At 46.1% G+C, this 20873-nt stretch overlaps 1 protein-coding gene across 3 annotated transcripts in view; it reads left to right on the top strand.

Annotated features, from left to right (window-relative positions):
- The window catches only part of RGS17 (regulator of G protein signaling 17), a 223524-nt gene that overhangs the window by 197858 nt on the left and 4793 nt on the right, over positions 1-20873 (top strand). For all 3 annotated transcript variants that reach the window (XM_073557703.1, XM_073557702.1, XM_073557704.1), the window contains one exon: positions 2196-2430. In XM_073557703.1, the coding sequence (XP_073413804.1) occupies positions 2196-2430 (235 nt within the window). The remainder of the gene's footprint in view (positions 1-2195; positions 2431-20873) is intronic.

The following is a 20873-nucleotide window of genomic DNA, read 5'->3' as shown; positions in this document are numbered from 1 at the left end:
GCAATCAGCCTGTGGCACTGCTGAGGTATTATGGAAGCCCAGGTTGCTTTGATAGCAGCCTTCAGCTGGTCTGCATTGTTGGGTCTGGTGTCTCTCATCTTCCTATTGACATTATCCCATAGATTCTTTATGGGGTTAAGGTCTGGTGAGTTTGCTATCCAATCAAACACAGTGATACTGCTGTTTTTAAATGAGGTATTGGTACTTTTGGCAGGGTGGACAGGTGCCAAGTCCTGCTGTAGAATGAAATTTCCATGACTTAGCTCCCCAAACCATCACTGACTGTGGAGACTTCACACTAGACATCAAGCAGCTTGGACTGTCAGTCTCTCAACTCTTTCTCTAAACTCTGGAACCTTGATTTCCAAGGTATACTGTAAAGTATCCACAAGCAATGATGGTTTCAGGAGCCATGTCATCTGCTAGTGTAGGTCCACTGTGTTTTATCAAAACCAAAGCCAGCACAGCCGTCTACTAAGAAATTTTAGAGCACTTCATGCTTCCCTCTGCCGACAATCTTTTTGGAGTTGGAAATGTAATTCTCCAGCAGGACTTGGCACCTGTCCATACTGCCAAAAGTACCAGTTCTTGGTTTAAAACAACAGTATCACTGTGTTTGATTGGCCAGCAAACTTGTGTGACCTTAACCCCATAGAGAATCTATGGGGTATTGTCAAGAGGAAGATGAGAGACACCAGACCCAACAATGCAGACGAGCTGAAGGCTGCTATCAAAGCAACCTGGGCTTCCATAACACCTCAGCAGTGCCACAGGCTGATCGCCACCATGCCACGCCACATTGATGCAGTAATTGATGGAAAAGGAGCCCCGACCAAGTATTGTGTGCATTTACTGAACATACATTTCAGTAGGCCAAAATTTCGGATTTTAAAATCATTTTTTCAAGCTGGTGTTATAAGGAATTCTAATTTACTGAGATAATGACTTTTGGGTTGTCATTGGCTGTAAGCCATAATCATCAACATTAACAAAAATCAACACTTGAAATAGATCACTCTGTAATAACTCTATACAACTCTGGAAAAAATTAAGAGACCACCACATCAAAACCCTGTCATGGGTAGCCCATTTTCCAGACCTGAACCCCATTGAAAACCTCTGGAATGTAATCAAGAGGAAGATGGATAGTCACAAGCCATCAAACAAAGAAGAACTGCTTAAATTTTTGCGCCAGAAGCAGTGTGAAAGACTGGTGGCAAGCATGCCAAGACGCATGAAAGCTGTGATTAAAAATCATGGTTATTCCACAAAATATTGATTTCAGAACTCTTCCTGAGTTAAAACATTAGTATTGTTGTTTCTAAATTATTATGAACTTGTTTTCTTTGCATTATTTGAGGTCTGAAAGCACTGTTTTTTTTAATTTTGACCATTTTTCTTTGTCAGAAAAAAAATACAAAATTTATTGCTTGGAAAATCGGAGACATGTTGTCAGAAGTTTATAGACTAAAAGAACAATTTACATTTTACTCAAAAACATACCTATAAAGAGAAACATCAGAGAAACTGAACATTTGAAAGTGGTCTCTTAATAACAGATGCTGTATCTCCATTTAAAGTGTAGTTAAAATTGTTGATTTACGTTTTTTTTCAATAAATATTTTATCACAGAAATGTGCTTCTTTCTGCTCTTGAACTTGATCAGTTCCCAATATTCTCAATTTCTGAGTAAAATCAGTCCTCCGTGAACACAGATTGCCCCATTGCTGAGATAGAAGATGAGAGTTGGTGCTTATAAAGTTCAATAGAGAACTGTAAGTGACGTTTCAGGAGAACTTGCAGCACAATGTCTTTGTCTGCTTCTAGCTCCTCGCTCCTCTACTGCCTTCCATAGAATTTTAAAATCACCAACTGTCATCTCCTGTCTCAGTAATGGTAACCTCTGTCTTCTCCTGACACAGATTTTACTCCTGAATTGAGGATGAAGGTTCAATCCAGGAGAAAAAGAAGATTTCTGGGATAAGATATATTGTGAAGTTGCTTATTTCATGTCTACAGTACTATTGATAAATTAAAAATAATAAAATGGTGTTAGTCCAAGCCTGGTTCATCCACTAGTACTTGTACTATCTTTTTAAGGTTTAATTTGTCAAAAAACTATTCACTCTGTATAATCACTGTAATTGGTTCCGAATACATATAAGAGTATATTAATAAGACATCCTAATTTTCAGCCAAATTCCAACCATGGAGGAAATTCTAACTTGGTCTCACAATTTTGACAAGATGATGAAGAGTCCTGCGGGAAGAAATCTCTTCCGAGAATTTTTACGCACAGAATACAGTGAAGAAAATCTACTTTTCTGGCTTGCATGTGAAGACCTAAAGAATGAACAAAACAAGAAATTAGTTGAGGAAAAGGCTAGAAATATATATGAAGATTATATCTCCATACTTTCACCAAAAGAGGTAGGTCCTTCTTGTTAGTTGTGTTCTTTCCTTTGATGAACCATGGAAAATTTTAAGTGTTATACAAAAATACTTATAGATATGTATACTTTGTGTCAAAATTATTGTTCGACCAGCTTGTCTAGATTACCTTTATGTAAAAAAAAAATAATAGCCAAAGAAAGAGAACATAGTTTTAATTTCTATTTCATAAATCAAAAGTCGTCCCATTAGTCTACTATAGTGTGTACCTGAACCTGAAACCGCTCCAGCTGTACCTGAATCTGAAGCTGCTCCAGCAGTACCTGTACGCAAAACCGCTTCAGCGGTACCTGAACCCGAAACCACTCCAGTAGTGCTTGAATCCGAATCCTGAAACCACGTCGGCGGAACCTGAACTGATTCTCGATAAATTGTGAGAACCTATCCCTGAGATCCAAGTTATCTGGACTCCCTGTCAGTCTCCGAATCCTGCTCACCAGTGACTCCAGTCGTATCTCCCCATACAGCGAATCCAACCCTTGGGATTTGTAGCTGCAGTACCATTGACTACTTGAGGGTGGTACCTGGCGTCTACCTGCAGCTCAAGCCTGACTCCACCTTCAGGAGTTCCAATGATCACCAGGTAGATGCTTAGCTATCCCAGGCAAGACCAGCCCCTTGGCCCAGTGGGTCCATGAACCACATGTGCCAACTGGAAGCATGACACTCACTAGTCTTCAGAGCCAGTAGCAGACAGCCAGAATTATGTTCATTAGGCACCTGGGTCCATTCATTCTCATCTACAAATAACCACATTTGCCATTCTCCAAGTGCTCTCTATGTTATCCACAGCAAGGCATTTATGATCATTGTTAAATTACAAACTCCACCATTGTTCCCATTGCCCTCTTATCCTCAGGGATATGTTTTCTTCCCACATTTTTGTAGACCAGTGGAAAAATGGATGTAATGCCACTCTGTCAATGTTCCACCAGGCTATGAGAAGACAATGAAGTACCGTATATACTCATGTATAAGCCGACCCGTGTATAAGCCGACCCCCCCCTAATTTTGCCACAAAAAACTGGGAAAACTAATTGACCCGCATATAAGCCTAGGGTTAAAATGTGGTCCAAGAAGATGCTCCATAGATAAAACCCCCATATGCTGCTGCACAAGGGTTAATGCTGGCCCAAGAAGATGCTCCATAAATACCCCCCATATGCTGCTACACAAGGGTTAATGCTGCCCCATAAGATGCTCCATAAATACCCCCATAATATGCTGCTGCACAAGGGTTAATGCTGCTCCATAAGATGCTCCACAAATACCCCCCATATGCTGCTGCACAAGGGTTAATGCTGCCCCATAAGATGCTCCATAAATACCCCCCATAATATGCTGCTGGACAAGTGTTAATGCTGCCCCATAAGATGCTCCATAAATACCCCCATATGCTGCTGCACAAGGGTTAATGCTGCCCCATAAATACCCCCCATATGCTGCTGCACAAGGGTTAATGCTGCCCCATAAATACCCCCCATATGCTGTTGCACAAGGGTTAATGCTGCCCCATAAATACCCCTCATATGCTGCTGCACAAGGGTTAATGCTTCCCCATAAATACCCCTCATATGCTGCTGCACAAGGGTTAATACTGCCCCATAAGATGCTCCATATATACCCCTTATTTGCTGCTGCCGCTGCTGCTGCAATAAAAAAATGACATACTCACCTCTCCGTCACTGGGGGCAGGTGCTGGTGTCCTGAGCCCCCGGCACCGGAGATATTCACCTGTCCCTGTTCCATTGCCATCCACCACTCTGTCTCCTGGCTCTCTGCAGTGACAGCAGAGGGCACACACTGACTACGTCATCGCGCCCTCTGCCGTCACGGCAGGAGGACCCGGAGACACAGCGGGGCACAACTTGGAACGGGGACAGGTGAATATAACTCTGCCCCCGTCATACTCACCTCTCCTGGCACTTCTCTGCAGCCCCTGCTTCTCCTCTGCCGTCTGCTTCCTGCATTCAGTTGGTCACGTGGTACCGCTCATTAAACTCATAAATATGCGCATATTCATGAGTTTAATGAGCGGTACCACGTGACCGCTGAATGGAAGAAGCAGGGGCTGCAGAGAAGTGCCAGGAGAGGTGAGTATGATCTCTGACACCCCCGCTTCTCCTCACCCACCCACCCCCGGTATATGGCTCGCGTATAAGCCGAGAGGAGGACTTTCAACCCAAAAAAATGGGCTTAAAATCTCGGCTTATACACGAGTATATACGTATATTTAAATGCGTTTTTTATTTGTTAATGCAATTCAAAGCATGCAAAACTTCATCAGGACAAACCACAATAATCTTAATTATTGCGGTTTGGTCTGTTGAAGAAGTTATGCATGCTTTGAAATGCGCTGCCAAATAAAAACGCATTAAGATATACTTCATTCTCTTCTCGTAGACTTGTGGAACATTGGCACTGCACCATTATATCCATTTTTCCACTTCTCCTTCCACAATCAAGCAAAAGGAGTTGTGACTGTCACAACCCTACAAGGTGAGCACAATCTGTGTTTTATTTTTTCCCTTTATACCGGATAAGACCCTGTTGCGCTTTTTGTTTTCCAAATATTCATTTACTCTTCCTACATCTTCGACACCCACATCCTCCTATCCATCACTACATTTCCCTCTCACAGCACTATCTGTCCCCTCCATCCCTGCAACGACATCTCCTTCTTACTGATCTCCCCATTTGCACCCCTACACCTTACCATTCCCTCTTCTCCCTAAATCTCCCCCTTAAAGCCCCATCTTCCCTGCAGAGTAATTAACGTCACTCTTCTTCAGAAGAACCACAGCTCACCCTCATGGCGCAATCATTCCCTGTTAACAAAATGTCATATCCCTCTCTCTCTGCTCCCTATAGCAATACATTGATCTTACACACTCTGTTCTACTTCACAAATCACTGAAACCTCGTCCCCACAGAACCATCATCCCCACCAACACATCTGCTACCTTCTCGCTTGTTCATCTGAAGCGATGATTTTAAGCTGGATCAAAAATCATCGTTTTTGGCAGCATGTTGCAATATGGAAATAGCTGATGTGCTGTCGATAACTATGATATTGTATGAGTGCAAATCAATCTTATGTAGGCCAAGTTCACAAGTTGAGTATTTGGTGAGTTTTTTACCTCAGTATTTGTAAACCAAAAACAGGAGTGGAACAATCAGAGGAAACGTATAATAGAAACACGTCACCACTTTTGTATTTATCACCCACTCCTGGTTTACCTTAGAGATACTGACAAAATACTGAATGTGTCAACGTGGCAAAAAAATCATTCTGTGCACACAGTATTCTCTGAAGTCGTGTCTTTAGGCTTCTCCACATGATGTTCATCGATCTTTGTAAACAGACTAGTAATTGACTTCCGATCAGCTTGCAGTTATTTAATGGCTTCAGTCATACTATAAAAAAGCCTGCATAACACTTGCTGATGGTGCTTGCACTTACATAGCAGGGCAAAATAAAAAACCATTGCACTGTGATGTGTGTGGGATTTGTGGAACCTTCTGCTTCAGACGAAACGTTCCCCCTTTACAGGAAGTCATATCTTTTATCTCTCACTTCCTCCTTCAGCCTCACTCGATGGACTTCTGCAGCCACTCACTAAGATGGCCACACACTGGACCTCATCTTCACCCTCCTCTGCTCCCTATCTAACCTCTCTAACTCAACTCTCCCTGTTTCTGACCACAACCTACTTACTGTCATGGTCACGTGTGTCAGGACGCAGATGTTTCCGCAAGGCGAACCCATGTGACACACGTGACCCTGGATACACCGCCTCCAGTGGGGCGCATTTAAATAATACGTGCAGGTGGATACGCCGCCTCCACCTGGCGAATTTAGGTATTACACGTTATAAATATATTTCTGGAAACACCGCCTCCAGTAAGGCGCATTTAAATAATAAAGGGGGGAACCTGGGACACATTAACAATGGTGGGCCCTGCGATAGGGAATGGGGAAAAGGAGACCTCCTGCACTCCCCTGAGCCAGTGTCCCTACACTCCTGACATTCCCTATGCCGGTTTCTCACCGGGCGCCGCACGCGTACCTCAACGCCCTAGCTCGCCCTGAACCTAAACCCTCACTAGGGAATAGGTCGGTGTGGAAACTAATCCCACCACTGCACTAATAAGACACATGAGGAAAGAGACAATACAGGGGAAACACCACTTATCTTTGCTCTGTTGCGTGCGCTCCTAGCAACAGAGCCCACCACCTGTGTGCATCTTCTCCTCCACCCTGATCCATCACATAACTGGATCCGTCACCATCGTGCAGCCTGGGAGCAGAGTCCATCACCACTTGCAGCAGTCCAGTACACAGAGTCCCAAGATGAGTCCAGCCTCTGCCAAGAATCCAAGCATGCTCGAGTCCAGTTCTCAGCAACCAAGTAGAGCATGCTGAGTGCAACTCTCTTCCAAGTCGCCACTCCTCCAAGCCATGCCCGCACTTCCCGCCAACACCACAAACTGCGACTCCACCAAACCATGCCAGTCCTTCCTGCAGACACCATTAGCTGGCACTCATCCTCTCTGGCTGACTGCGCAGGACTCCTATCCCGCTCCATCCTTCCACCAGGCTCTCCAACAACTCAGAAAGAAATATCACCAGCGGTGAGTGAACCCCCTAAGCACACCTTTATAGGGAGTCACACCTGATCCCTAATTAAGTGAACATTAACCTAAACCTATGGTGCGATACCGCTAACCACCACCGGGGACAGTCAAAACACCTTTGAACTCAACCAAAGTAAAAAAAGTTCACTTTGTGCTTTTAATACCGCCAGATCCAACACTGGATCATGACAGTACCCCCTCCTTAATGAGGGGCCTCTGGACCCTCAAGACCACCCCTCATTAGGGAAACACCTACAGCGGGGACACCCAGACCCTGAGTTCACCCCACCATTCCCTGACACTTCAGGTTTATGACAAACACCGCTGATATTGGCAATATATGTTCCTTTTGGAGGCACCACTCATCTCCACAGCGCCGACCTGGGGAACGAGTTAATGTATGTGTAGGTTTGCTCAGAGCTGATCAGACTCCATAACACATTTCCACAAGATGTTTTTTGGTGGCACCCATACATGCTCGTTCACACACAGGTCCGGACCTGAACGTTTATTGCACACATTCATTTGTCATTTTTTGGTGAACTCACTCTGGACTCAAGAGAGGCGTCCCCCTGTGTCACCACACTCACACCCCCACTATTCACCAAGGGACACCACCCTCCAACCCTTTCACCATGAGGACTGCGCCTCTTAGGGTTGGTTAATGGCGAGGGTAGAGATTTGTCCCTACTCCCCCGCAGCACACCTGGAGGAGAAGGGGACCGGGAAATGGAGGAAATATACTCTCGCTGGTCGCCTCCACACGACCAGGAGGGCGGCTTCGATGGCATAGAAGATATGGCGTAAACCCCGCGGACTATCACACCAGTCAGTTCACCACAGGGGCGTACCCCTTCACCTCGGGGAATACCAAGCAGCTCCGTGGGGCACCATTCCTCCCACCTGCCTGGGTACGCCCGCATGCATGAACCAGTCCCGCTCCCCAGCAGCGACTCTAGGGGGTTTTAGTACCATAGCCGCAGGAATATGGAGGAAAATATATATACTCGCTGGTCGCCTCCACACGACCAGGAGGGGGCGGCTTTGAAGATTTGGCATGAGCCCCGCGGACTATACACCAATCTGCTCACTACAGGGACGTACCCCTTCACCTCGGGGAATACCAGGCAGCTCCGTGGGGCACCATTCCTCCCACCTGCCTGGGTGCGTCCCCTGTAAGAGCAAGTCCCGCTCCCCAGCAGCGACTACACACCTAGTCTGCTCACCACAGGGATGTACCCCTTCACCTCGGGGAATACCAGGCAGCTCCGTGGGGCACCATTCCTCCCACCTGCCTGGGTACCTCCCCGTGCGAGAGCAAGTCCCGCTCCCCAGCAGCGACTCTAGGGGCTTTTGCCAGACCGCAGCCGCCATTTTTTTTTTTCCCTCTGGTTATCTGAGCAGAGGCCCCAGACCGTGATAACTGCTGCAGCAGCGGCTCTAAACACCTTGCCGCTCCCCACTCAAATCAGTGAGGCCCGGCAGCAATTACTCAGTGGTCTCCACATGGCCAAAGCTCACCAGAAAAAAAAAAACTGTATGGCCTGTGATAATGTCATGATCACGTGTGTCAGGACGCAGATGTTTCCGCAAGGCGAACCCATAACACACGTGACCCTGGATACACCGCCTCCAGTGGGGCGCATTTCAATAATAATGCGTGCAGGTGGATACGCCGCCTCCACCTGGCGAATTTGGGAATTACACGTTATACATAAAATATCTGGAAACACCGCCTCCAGAAAGGCGCATTTAAATAATAAAGGGGGGAACCTGGGTAACTTTAACAATGGTGGGCCCTGCAATAGGGAAAAGGGAATTGGAGACCTCCTGAGCTCCCCTGAGCCAGTGTCCCTGCACTCCTAACGTTCCCTATGCCGGTTTCGCACCGGGCGCCGCACGCGTACCTCAACGCCCTAGCTCGCCCTGACCCTAAACCCTCACTAAGGAATAGGTCGGTGCGGAACCTAATCCCACCACTGCACTAATAACACACATGAGGAAAGAGACAATACAGGGGAAACACCACTTATCTTTGCTCTGTTGCGTGCGCTCCTAGCAACAGAGCCCACCACCTGTGTGCATCTTCTCCTCCACCCTGATCCATCACATAACTGGATCCATCACCATCGTGCAGCCTGGGAGCAGAGTCCATCACCACTTGCAGCAGTCCAGTACACAGAGTCCCAAGATGAGTCCAGCCTCTGCCAAGAATCCAAGCATGCTCGAGTCCAGTTCTCAGCAACCAAGTAGAGCATGCTGAGTGCAACTCTCTTCCAAGTCGCCACTCCTCCAAGCCATGCCCGCACTTCCCGCCAACACCACAAACTGCGACTCCACCAAACCATGCCAGTCCTTCCTGCAGACACCATTAGCTGGCACTCATCCTCTCTGGCTGACTGCGCAGGACTCCTATCCCGCTCCATCCTTCCACCAGGCTCTCCAACAACTCAGAAAGAAATATCACCAGCGGTGAGTGAACCCCCTAAGCACACCTTTATAGGGAGTCACACCTGATCCCTAATTAAGTGAACATTAACCTAAACCTATGGTGCGATACCGCTAACCACCACCGGGGACAGTCAAAACACCTTTGAACTCAACCAAAGTAAAAAAAGTTCACTTTGTGCTTTTAATACCGCCAGATCCAACACTGGATCATGACACTTACATTTTCTTCCCTCTCCTCTCCAGTTCCACAATCTCCACACCAAAAACTCGCACACCCTCACAGAAATCTTAAATACCTTGAGTCACACTCACTTTTTTAATCCCTCCTTCCTCTTATAGACATAAGTTCTTTACACAATGCGGACACAGCTGCCACTTTATATAACACCACAATCGCTGCAGCTCTGGAATCGGTTGCCCTTCTCACACATACCAAAGCTCGCAAATTCAACACAGCGCTGGCACACCAGCCTACCCAAAGAACTAAGATGGGCTTCCAGGGTTGCAGAGCGGAGACGAGCAATTCATCGCATTCAAACAGTCCCTCACTACTTTCAAGGCCACATTCACTGCAGCAAAACAAACCTACTTCTCGTCTCATATCCTCCCTATCTCACAACCCTAAACAGCTATTCAACACTTTCAATTCTTTCTTTGTCCCCCAGCACCTCCTCCCTCTCCACTCGTCTCAGATGAAGACTTTGCCTCATTCTTCAAGCAAAAGATTGATAACATCAGATAAAGCCTACAACCCCCACAACCTCTCTTCCTAACTGCTCAGCCCTCCACCTCCAAAGCCAACTTCTCCACCATCACAGAAGATCAACTCTCCACTCTACACTCAAGATCACATCTCACCACCTGTGCACTCGACCTGATTCTATCCCACTTCATCCCAAACCTCACCACAGTCTTCATCCCAACCCTAACCCATCTCTTCAACCTGTCACTAACAACTGGTGTTTCCCCTCATGCTTCAAACATGTCTCAATCACACCCATCCTCAAAAATCCCTCTATTGACTCATCCTCTGTATCTAGCTATCGCTCCATATCACTTCTCCCCTATGCCTCAAAACTACTGGAAGAACACATCCATCTTGAACTGTCCTCCCACTCCTCTTCCTGTTTCCTCTTTGACCGCTTACAATCTGGCTTCCGGCCTCATCACTCCACTGAAACTGCACTAACTAAAGTCACCAATTACCTACTAACAGCCAAAGCCAAGCGACACTACTCTGTCCTCTTCCTCCTGGACCTGTCCTCTGCCTTTGACACAGTGGATCATTCCCTCTTACTACAGATCTTCTCATCTCTTGGCATCACAGACTTGGCCCTATTTTGGATCTCATCATACATAACAGACCAGATATTCAGTATCTCCCACTCGCACACCACCTCCTCACCTCGCCCCCTATCCGTCGGAGTTCTGCAAGAATCAGTCCTAGGGCCCCTGCTCTTCTTCGTTTACACCTTTAGCCTGGGACAGCTCATGGAGTCCCACGAGTTTCAGTATCATCTCTTTGCCAACGATACACAGATCTACATCTCTGGAACAGATATCAACACCCTACTAACCAGAATCCCACAATCTCTGTCTGCTATTTCATCCTTCTTCACCTCTAGATTTCTAAAACTTTATATAGACAAAACAGAATTCATCATTTTTCCCCCATCTCATTCGACCACCCCAATGGACCTATCTATTAAAGTAAATGGCTGCTCACTCTCCCCAGTCCCAGAAGCTTGCTGCCTTGGGGTAATCCTTGACTCTGATATCTCCTTCAAACCACATATCCAAGCCCTCCACACATCCTGCCGACTTCACCTTAAAAATATTTCCCAGATCCGTACATTCCTCAATGAAGAATCTGCAAAAACCCTAATCCATGCCCTCATCATCTCCCACCTTGACTACTGCAAGCTTCTGCTCTGTGGCCTCTCCTTTAACACTCTCGCACCCCTCCAATCTATTCTAAACTCCGCTGCCCGACTAATCCACCTGTCCCCTCGCTATTCCCCTGCCTCCTCCCTCTGTCAATCCCTGCACTGGCTCTCCGTTACCCAAAGACTCTAGTTCAAAACCCTAACCAGGACATACAAATCCATCCACAATCTGTGCCGTCCATACATCTGTGACCTCGTCTCCTGGTACTTACCTGCACGCAACCTCTGATCCTCAGAAGATCTCCTTCTCGACTCCCCTCTTATCTCCTATTCCCACAATCGCATACAAGATTTCTCCCCCGCATCCCCCCTACTCTGGAACTCTCTACCACAACATATCAGATTCTCATCTACCATGGAAACCTTCAAATGGAACCTGAAAACCTACCTCTTCCGACAAGCATGCAACCTGCAGTAACCATTGATCCACCAAATCGCTGCACGACCAGCTCTGCCCTCAGCTATTGTATCCTCACCCAGCCCTTGTAGATTGTGAGCCCTCGCAGCAGGGTCCTCTCTCCTCCTGTACCAGTCGTGACCTGTGTTGTTTAAAATTATTGTACTTGTTTTTTATTATGTACACCCCTCCTCACATGAAAAGCGCCATGGAATAAATGGCACTATAATAATAATAATAATAATAATAATAATATTTGTATGACAGGAGCATGCATTAACTAATAAGCATTTTACTTTGTAGTAAGAGAAAGCGCCCATTATTAAATGACCCCTGTCATACAGAAGTAGCCTGTCACAAAGGGACAGTAGTCTGTATTAACCAAAGAGCACCTACCTTCACTGCAGAGAAATAGCTTAGTTTCTCACTGATAACGGTATTTCTCAGAACCCATGACAGCACCACGGAGAGAGGGGGTCCGCCCATCAAGGACAGGAACCTACAGATAAAAATGCGGCACCTCTCATCCGCCCCCGGTTGGTTACAGAGCATCAGAGGGTCTCCCGGTTAGTTAACAACAAAAGTATATACATAACATTATAATATTGCATATTATGGAGAAGCCCCGTGTCTTAACAAAAACACTTTACACACATTAACTCGTGCTCACCGCACACATGAAAAGGGGGGGAATAAGCAGGTGCTGTCATGGGTTCCGAGAAACACCGTTATCGGTGAGTAACTAAGCTATTCTCTCTCACCCATGACAGCACCATGGAGAGAATTTCAGAGATTGGTAGCTTAGGTAGGGACCACCGCCTCAAGGACCCTTCTCCTGAAGGTCAGGTCAGACGTAGAGGCTAGATCTAAACGATAGTGCCTGAAAAAGGTAGAAGGTGTTGACCAGGTGGCCGCCTTAGGCCTCTTTCACACATCAGGTTTTCGCCGTCAGGCGTGATCCGGCGCTTTTGACAGAAACCGGATCCGGCGAAATGCAATGCCGGATCCGGTTTCCCCCCCATTGACTTGCATTTGCGCCGGATCGCGCCGGATGGCCATGAGTTTCATCCGGTTTTCGCCAGATCCGGCAATGTGTCGCGATCCGGCGTCTGGAAAAAACGGCTACTGTAACGTTTTTTGTCTCCGGCGAAAAAGCCGGACCCGCCGGATCCGGCGCATCCGGCTTTTTCACACAATGAAAGCCTATGAGCGCCGCAATGCGCCTGATCCGGCCACCGGATCCGGTTTTTTTGGTCTGAGCATGCTCAGTAGCTCTGCCCACAAGACATATATAAAAGCAAGACAGTGGGACCCACAGCCACACCCAACATGCCACCCAAGAAAGCAACCAAGCGCAGCAGGAGAAGGCAGGAGACCACTGCAGCACCATCAGCACCACCACCACCCCAAATGGAGCAGCAAATGGAACATGCTGAGGAGGGGAGTCCAGCAGCAGATGAGAGGCGGTAATTATCAAATCCCCCATTCCTCCAAACTAGGGCCATGGAATATCAAGATATTCATTGGCCCTTTGTTTCTCTTTATTCAACAGCCGCCCAAGAGATGCAGCAGCCGCAGCAGCAGCAGAAATGGCATCACTGGCAGCAGCAACAGCAGCAGCAATACCCACAGCCATGGAGTCTGGCCATCAACAGGACAGCACATCTTCTTCTGGGAGCCCTCCCTCGCATCGTCAGCGTTTGACGGTAAGTTTTTATTTCCAAAATCCATCATCTCTGTAATATATGTCTATTCATTGCCTTTTATTTCAAAACAGGAATCACAAGATGAAGAGGAGCTCCCAGAAGAAGAAGGAAGGGGTGGACAGACACCTGGAGTGGGCTCACAATTGGTAAGTTTTTTGCATCAAACGCAGAAACACAACATCACACTACACACAACACATAGAAAACAATGTTCTGCAGACCACACACAGCAAACAAATGCCTACATCCAAAGACATAACATTTTTGGTTTTCTTCTCTAGTCTTCCCAATCTGGTGCTCGGCCAAGAGGTCCTCGCAGTGCCTCCCAGGGTCGTCGGCGACAGCAACGCGGCGGTCACCAGCGTGTAAGTATAAATATTTTTGCTTTGTTTTTTTGCACTTTTTATTTCATTTCTTTTGTGGAGGCTAATTATGTTATTTTTGTCTTTTTCTTTAACAGCCTTCACAGCGTGCTCCCGACTCTGATGGTGAGGATGGAGGACTCGATGTGGACCACCTCATCGATCTCGTCAGAGAAAGGGAGCCGCTCTGGAATATGGCTGACCGCAGCCACGCTGACCTTATCGTTACCCGACGACTCTGGGAGGAAATCTGTTCGCTCCTTGTGGGCCGCTGGGAGGACCTCGATGTTCGGGCCCAGATTAAAGAGCGTAAGTATATACAGTACCGGTTGCTTGATGTAAACCAGTGTTTCCCGAACTCCAGTCCTCGTGGTCCCCACGGATCATGTGTTCAGGATTTCTATTTACTATGGAAATCCTGAAAACATGACCCCTGGGGACCATGAGGACTGGAGTTTGTGAAACACTGATGTTGTATACTAACCACTCCTTTCTCGTTTCAGGGAACAGAATTGTGAATCGGTGGCGGTCTGTGAGGGATCGTTTCAAGAAGGAGTTCAATAAAGAGATGCGGGCCCCGAGTGGATCTGGAGGACGCAGGAGCAAGTACAAGTACGCACAAGCCCTGTCGTTCCTCCGGGAAACAATGGTCACTAGAAGGTAAATATTACACACCACATGTGAAAAAAAATGTTAGATGTAACTTTTTTTTTTCAGCCAGGGCCATACCATGTCAGTATTTTAATTGTTTTTTTTTCTCTTTATTCCACAGCACGGTGAGCAGCACTCGGGAGCCTGCACGATTGGATCCTTCTGAGGCGATCCCTGAGGAGACCGGCACCGAGGGACACTTCGACCGCCCCGGTACATCTGCACCTTCCCAGCCTTCCCACACATTCGACCCATCTGTCCCATCCACCAGCACAGGAGCATCGTGGCCGCCTACATTACATGAAGCTGCTGGTGAGGAGATCGCTTTCCCTTTACCCCACCCTTCTGCCCCTGCCACCTCTAGTACACCTGCGGGTACTGGGCGGCAGCGGCAGAGGGGTCAGGAAAAGAGTTATGCGCAAGAGTTCTTGCATCTGAATGCATCTTTCCAGAACTGTCTAAAAGTCTTGTCAGAGCAAATCTCCGCAGGCTTTCAGCAGATCAACTCCAGCATTCTGGAGGTGAAGACACTTCTGCAAACCATGCATTCAGAAGCAAGATCTTCGCCAAACCACACCTTTTTCAGGTCTGTTGTGGAGCGCATGGCAACACTATCTCCTACCCAGCAGATGCATGTAATGCATTCGTGCCACGGTGCTCTACAGCAGGTTACCTCCCAACCTCCACCTCCCACCACTGTAGTTCCTCCACCTGCACCCCCTCCAGCCACTTTCCATCCTCCCCCTCCTATTACATCTGCACCCCCTCCAGCCACTTTCCATCCTCCCCCTCCTATTACATCTGCACCCCCTCCAGCCACTTTCCATCCTCCCCCTCCTATTACATACCAGCAACCTCACCAGTACCAGCAACCTCCCCAGTACCAGACATCTCCCCACTTCCAGCAACCTGCCCCGTACCAAACTCCTTCCCCGTACCAAACTCCTTCCCCGTACCAAACTCCTTCCCCATACAACTTTCCATCAACATCATCTGCTCCTACAGTCCCTGCCCAACCCTCCACTCCACCGCCCACCACCTCTTCTGCCTCCCACATGTCCACCCATTCTGTAGCTTTTTCCACACCTTCACCTCTAACTGTTCCTTCCCCACCACGATCCCAGTCCTCTCTCCACACACCCAGTGTCGAAGTGTCCCGCAGCCCCTCCAGCAGTATTTCCACCCCACACTACACAGATTTGTAATGTGTGTTTTTTAATAAAAATGCCCATTGGGTTTAAAACCTTTATTAAAAAAGTTTTTTGCACTTTAAAAACATTTTACAAAAAAAAAAAAAAATTTTAAATAAAAGTTAAATTATCGTTTCACAATGGTTGTCTGTCATTTCTTTCTGCGGCGAACTATGTTTAAAAAAAAGGTTAAATACAGGGTATTTCAAAGGTAAAAAGGTCTTCAAAACCAGGTATATAACTGTGGGTAAATTTTAGCTTTTTGCCACAGTTGTGTTCCTGGTTGTGTTTGAAGCAAAGTATTTCACCTAAAAAGTTGTGTTTATTGTTGGTGATTTCCTAACAATGTACACAACTTTTGTTAAAAGGTGAAATACTTTGCATAAAACACAACCAGGTACACACTGTGGCCTAAAGCTAAAAATAGTAAGACCATGACAAGATAGCCAACTTTGGTTGGCAAAGGTATATACTGTTGGTCCAGAAGGTACACAAGTTTGGTTAGGGCACAAATCTTTCACACTCTGTCATCCTGCCAGTGTACTCTGCCTTGAGGTGACATAAAGTATAGTGCAAAATTGTCCCTCATTACTGAAACCGTCACAGAACTTCTAGTGGTAATATTTCCAATGACAACATCCATCTTCGCCAGTAACTTGCTCTTCTCTCCAACCTGCACTTTCTTCTCTACAACCTGTCAAAGAAGGGCTGTAGGAACATGCTATATATAGTTTTCCAGTAGCCAATCCCGTTCGGAAGGCCACAAGGCTCAATTTTAAAAACCGGATCCGGTGTAATCCGTCGAAAAACGTCAAGAACAAGACGGATCCAGCAGAAAACCGGATCCGGCACATCAGGTTTTACAAAACATTTGCCGGATCCGGCATTCCGGCACGACGCCGGATCGCGCCTGACGCCGAAAACCTGATGTGTGAAAGTAGCCTTACAGATCTGCTCTATTGATACTTCTGATCTTTCTGCCCATGAGGTCGCCATTGCTCTTGTAGAGTGAGCTTTTAGACCCTCCGGGATGGTATTCCCACTGGATGAATACGCCAGGGCAATCGCATCCCTTATCCACCTTGCTTGGGTACTCTTGGATGCTACAGGTGGGGCATTCCCGGTTCTTTGTTTTTTCTTTCTTCTTTCCCTAAGGGAAAGAAGTCTATTTAAAATGGGGGACATTCACGTAGATCACTTACCCCGTTGTGTGCGGATGCAGGTACCTGTTCGGGAGGTGGATTCGGATCCCTCACGGGCTGATCCACGGAAGGTGACTTGCTCCTCGCAGACGACTTGCTCCGCTGCATGGAGTGGCTACCGGACCGGTCCTCGCCGTCCTTTTCTTTTTGTCGGCGATGGTGGTGTTGCCTGTGCTGCTTATGCTGCTGCTGCTTATGCTGCTGCATTGGCTGCTCCTCGTGCTGGTCGCTGTCCTCCATACTTACAGGACGCTTCCAGCAAGGAGTAATTGCAGCGTTCTCTTTTAAATTTTCCCGGCCGTGACGTCACTTCCTCTCCCAGCCTGCACCGCTCTGTGCCCCGGGGAGCACGCAGTGCGCATGCGCCGACCTCAGGGACCCGGAAGTCGTCTCCTCCATTTCCGGGGCAGCGCCATATTGGTACACCTCTGTACCGCCTTTTTATCTGTAGGTTCCTGTCCTTGATGGGCGGACCCCCTCTCTCCGTGGTGCTGTCATGGGTGAGAGAGAAAAGAACACTGCTAGAGGGCTGAAAATTGGACTGTGAGTGTTAACAATTTTACAAAAGACTAGCCCTTTAGACTTGTCCTTTGGAAGCCGCTCCACTGTTACATGTTTACACAATTGCAGTTTTATAGTATAATGTTGAGCGGTTAGTGCTGTTTATGTTCATTTAACACAATGAGGTTTTTTAACCTGTTTGTTGTGTGTTTGAAGGAAAATTTGGCCTTTGGTGCAGGCTGATAAGAACAGTCAAGGGATGCCACCCTCGCTAAAATGAGTTGTAGAGGGTTATGTTGTTTTCATGCAGTGTAACTACGCACTGTAGATGCGGCCCAGGTCACTAAACCACCACTCCAGCATTTCTTTTTATTGCAACACTGAAGTGACGCAACTTATTTAAGTTCCCTTCCCCCATTATTATACTTACCAGCCACCATCTTCTATCACCACTTCTTCAGTCAGTCTTCTGGAGGTTGTGACCTGCCGCATCGCTCCAGTGTTTGCTGAGGGAATCAAGGGCAATACTCATTGTGAGAGCCTTGTTCTGGCCTTGTTTTGGCTCACATAAACTTACATTGAGAGCTTATGATAGTTACTTCTGACTTCTTGTCAGTCACAAGTTGTCACAAAATGTCATCGCGGGACCACAATGGCGCAAGAAAGCTGAAGACGGCGATTGGTAAGTATAATACTGGAGGCAGGGAACTTACCGTATATTAGCGGCATCACACCAGCCCTGAAATAAGAAAAAGAACACTGAAGTGGTGCTTTAAGGTCCAGGTTCTTTCCACTCGGGTTAAGTGATAAAGGACGTGAGCTGAAGGTAAGCGCACCCCATTATGAATAGCCTTTGACTTATAAGTTGGCAAAATGCACACGATTAAGTTGCGGTGTGCCGCTTTAGGCTACGTCATTGGAGTGAGATGGCCTCTGTTGCTGTCCTGCTCAGAGGAATCTGGGATGCCCCATAAGGAGAGGAAGAAGGAAGCTGTCATGTTAGAGAGTCAAGATGCTTACTGAGGCAGGACTTTATTGAAGAATGGGAAAATTACAGCACTTTGTAATGCAGGACTATTGCAGTCTAGTGTACAAATCATCAAGTTATTGCAGGTTCAAAGCCCCAAATGAGGCAAAATTTTAAAAAAATATAAAAACCTTAAAAACTCTATTTTCATCATTTAAATAAAAAAAATCTAAGAATTAAAAAACTATTGCCGTATCCCTAAAGGTCCATAATTTTGGTGACAGTTCTTGTAGCATCATTTTATTACCTTACACATATGGCCAGTTTCACACGTCCTGATATTTGTGGTACCGGAGATATCAGTGTCTGTGTATGAAATACTTGCGGCACACGTGTGGCAACTGTGTGCTGCATCAGTACCACACGTATTGGTGCCTGGCAAGAAGCTGTACTGTTAGCACTGTTCCCCAGTGCCGGGTTCTGAAGACAGCTCCCATTATTCTCCCCTGCTCTGCCAGTGATCAGAATGTTGAGTTATATTCAACTGATAACAGCGAGAGCAGGTGGCGGCTGAAGGGACTACTACTTCCTTCAGCCTACACCTGCTGCCACTAATAACAGTGAGAGCAGGCGGAGGCTGATGGGAGTATTCACCTGCCACTGCCTGAGCTATAAATAAAACGGCGTGGGTTCCCTTGTATTTTTGATAACCAGCCAGGCAAAACTCACAGCTGATTGCTGCAACCCTCAGCTGTCAGCTTCAGCAAGGCTGGTTATCGAGAATAGCGGGGTCCCCAAGCTGTTTTTTTTAATTATTTAAATAAATAGTTTAAAAAAATGGCATGAGGTCCCCCCTATTTTTGACATCTAGCCTTGCTAAAGCAGACAGCTGGGGGCTGGTATTCTCAGACTGGTAAGGGGCCATGGCTATTGACCCCCCAGTCTAAAAATAGCAGTCCACAACCGCCCAGAAAAGGCACATTTATTAAGTGCACCAATTCTGGCACTTTGCCCTTCTCCCACTTGCCCTGTGGCGGTGGCAAGTGGGGTAATATTTGTGGAGTTGACATCACCTTTGTATTGTCTGGTGACATCAAGCCCACGGGTTAGTAATGGAGAGGTGTCTAGAAGACACCTTTACATTACTAATCCTATAGTTGTATTGTAAATAAAGACACAGCCAGAATAAAGTCATTTATTTGAAATCCAAGCAAAACACACTTTTCCATTTTTATTTAAAAATAGCAAACACAGTTATGCTCATCTAACATCTAAGCCAACGTCTCCTGTAATAAAATTCAAATAAAAACACAATGACCTGGAAATGTGATTCTTCGGGTCAATACGATTATGGAGATACTAAACTTACATAAGTATTTTTATCATATTAGTGGCTTTAAAAAGTGTTGAACTTTGCAAGACAAATATTTGTTGTGTGTCACCATTTTCTGAGACCCATAACTTTTTAATTTTTTTTATCAGTAGAGGTATATCAAAGCTCGTGTTTTCCATGTCGAACTGTATAATTTTGCATTTTTTGTGTTTAGGATGTGCAGTGGCCAAAAAACTACAACTCTGGCTTTTTGATGTTCTTATGACTTTTAGTAGGGATTATAAAATCAATTCACAGTGAATTGACTTCAAGTCAAATTTTATGAAATTCGCAGGCCCAGTCAAATTTGAACAATTTTCAATTAATTTTTTGCTCATTCTAAAAAAAAAAATGCCCAATGCCATTTTACACATTGCTGAAGATTGCATCAGGCAGCCCAAATGATACCATGCATGGCAATAATGGCTTCCCCTTAATGCTTTTTTGACACATTACATTGCCTAGCGTGGCCAATCAGGAAGGAATATCACAGCCACTAAAAAAGATGATGCAGGGAATGTAGTAATCAGTTTAGGATTTTACAGTCTATGGATAGGAAAACAGAACGCAACACTCATCATTAGAGATAGGGAAAGAAAGACTTAAATGACAGTGTGATGTACTACTGCAGCCCTGGAGAACATAGAAAATGTAAGTGGTAGTCTTAATCTGTGAATCCTATATTGATTGAGATGATAGAGAGGCGCAGAACCTGCAGAGTCTGTGTGACTGTGAATTGATTGATCTGTGATATACTGCAGTTAATAACACCATATTTTTTTCTATTCTTGATGCACTACAAATAATGTTTAAGTCCCCTTGGTCCAAATTTTCCTACTGAAGAAAAATACAGAAACCAAGGCTAATCTGTGAAAGAAAGGGTTTATTATTGTTTTCCTTGTTTTTTTTTTCTAAAAGATAAAAGAAAATTTCCAACAGTCCAGAAAAATTTAATGCAGCTAACTGCCTACTAACTAACTACTAGTAACTACCTGCAGTCCTAGGAAACCTCATAGAGTTATACAAACCTCTTCTTGGA

The sequence above is a fragment of the Dendrobates tinctorius genome, unplaced genomic scaffold, assembly GCF_039654945.1.
Source record: "Dendrobates tinctorius isolate UK_male_01 unplaced genomic scaffold, ASM3965494v1 ptg000250l, whole genome shotgun sequence".
Classification (NCBI taxonomy): Eukaryota; Metazoa; Chordata; class Amphibia; order Anura; family Dendrobatidae; genus Dendrobates; species Dendrobates tinctorius.
This window is presented reverse-complemented; position numbering and strand designations above follow the sequence as displayed.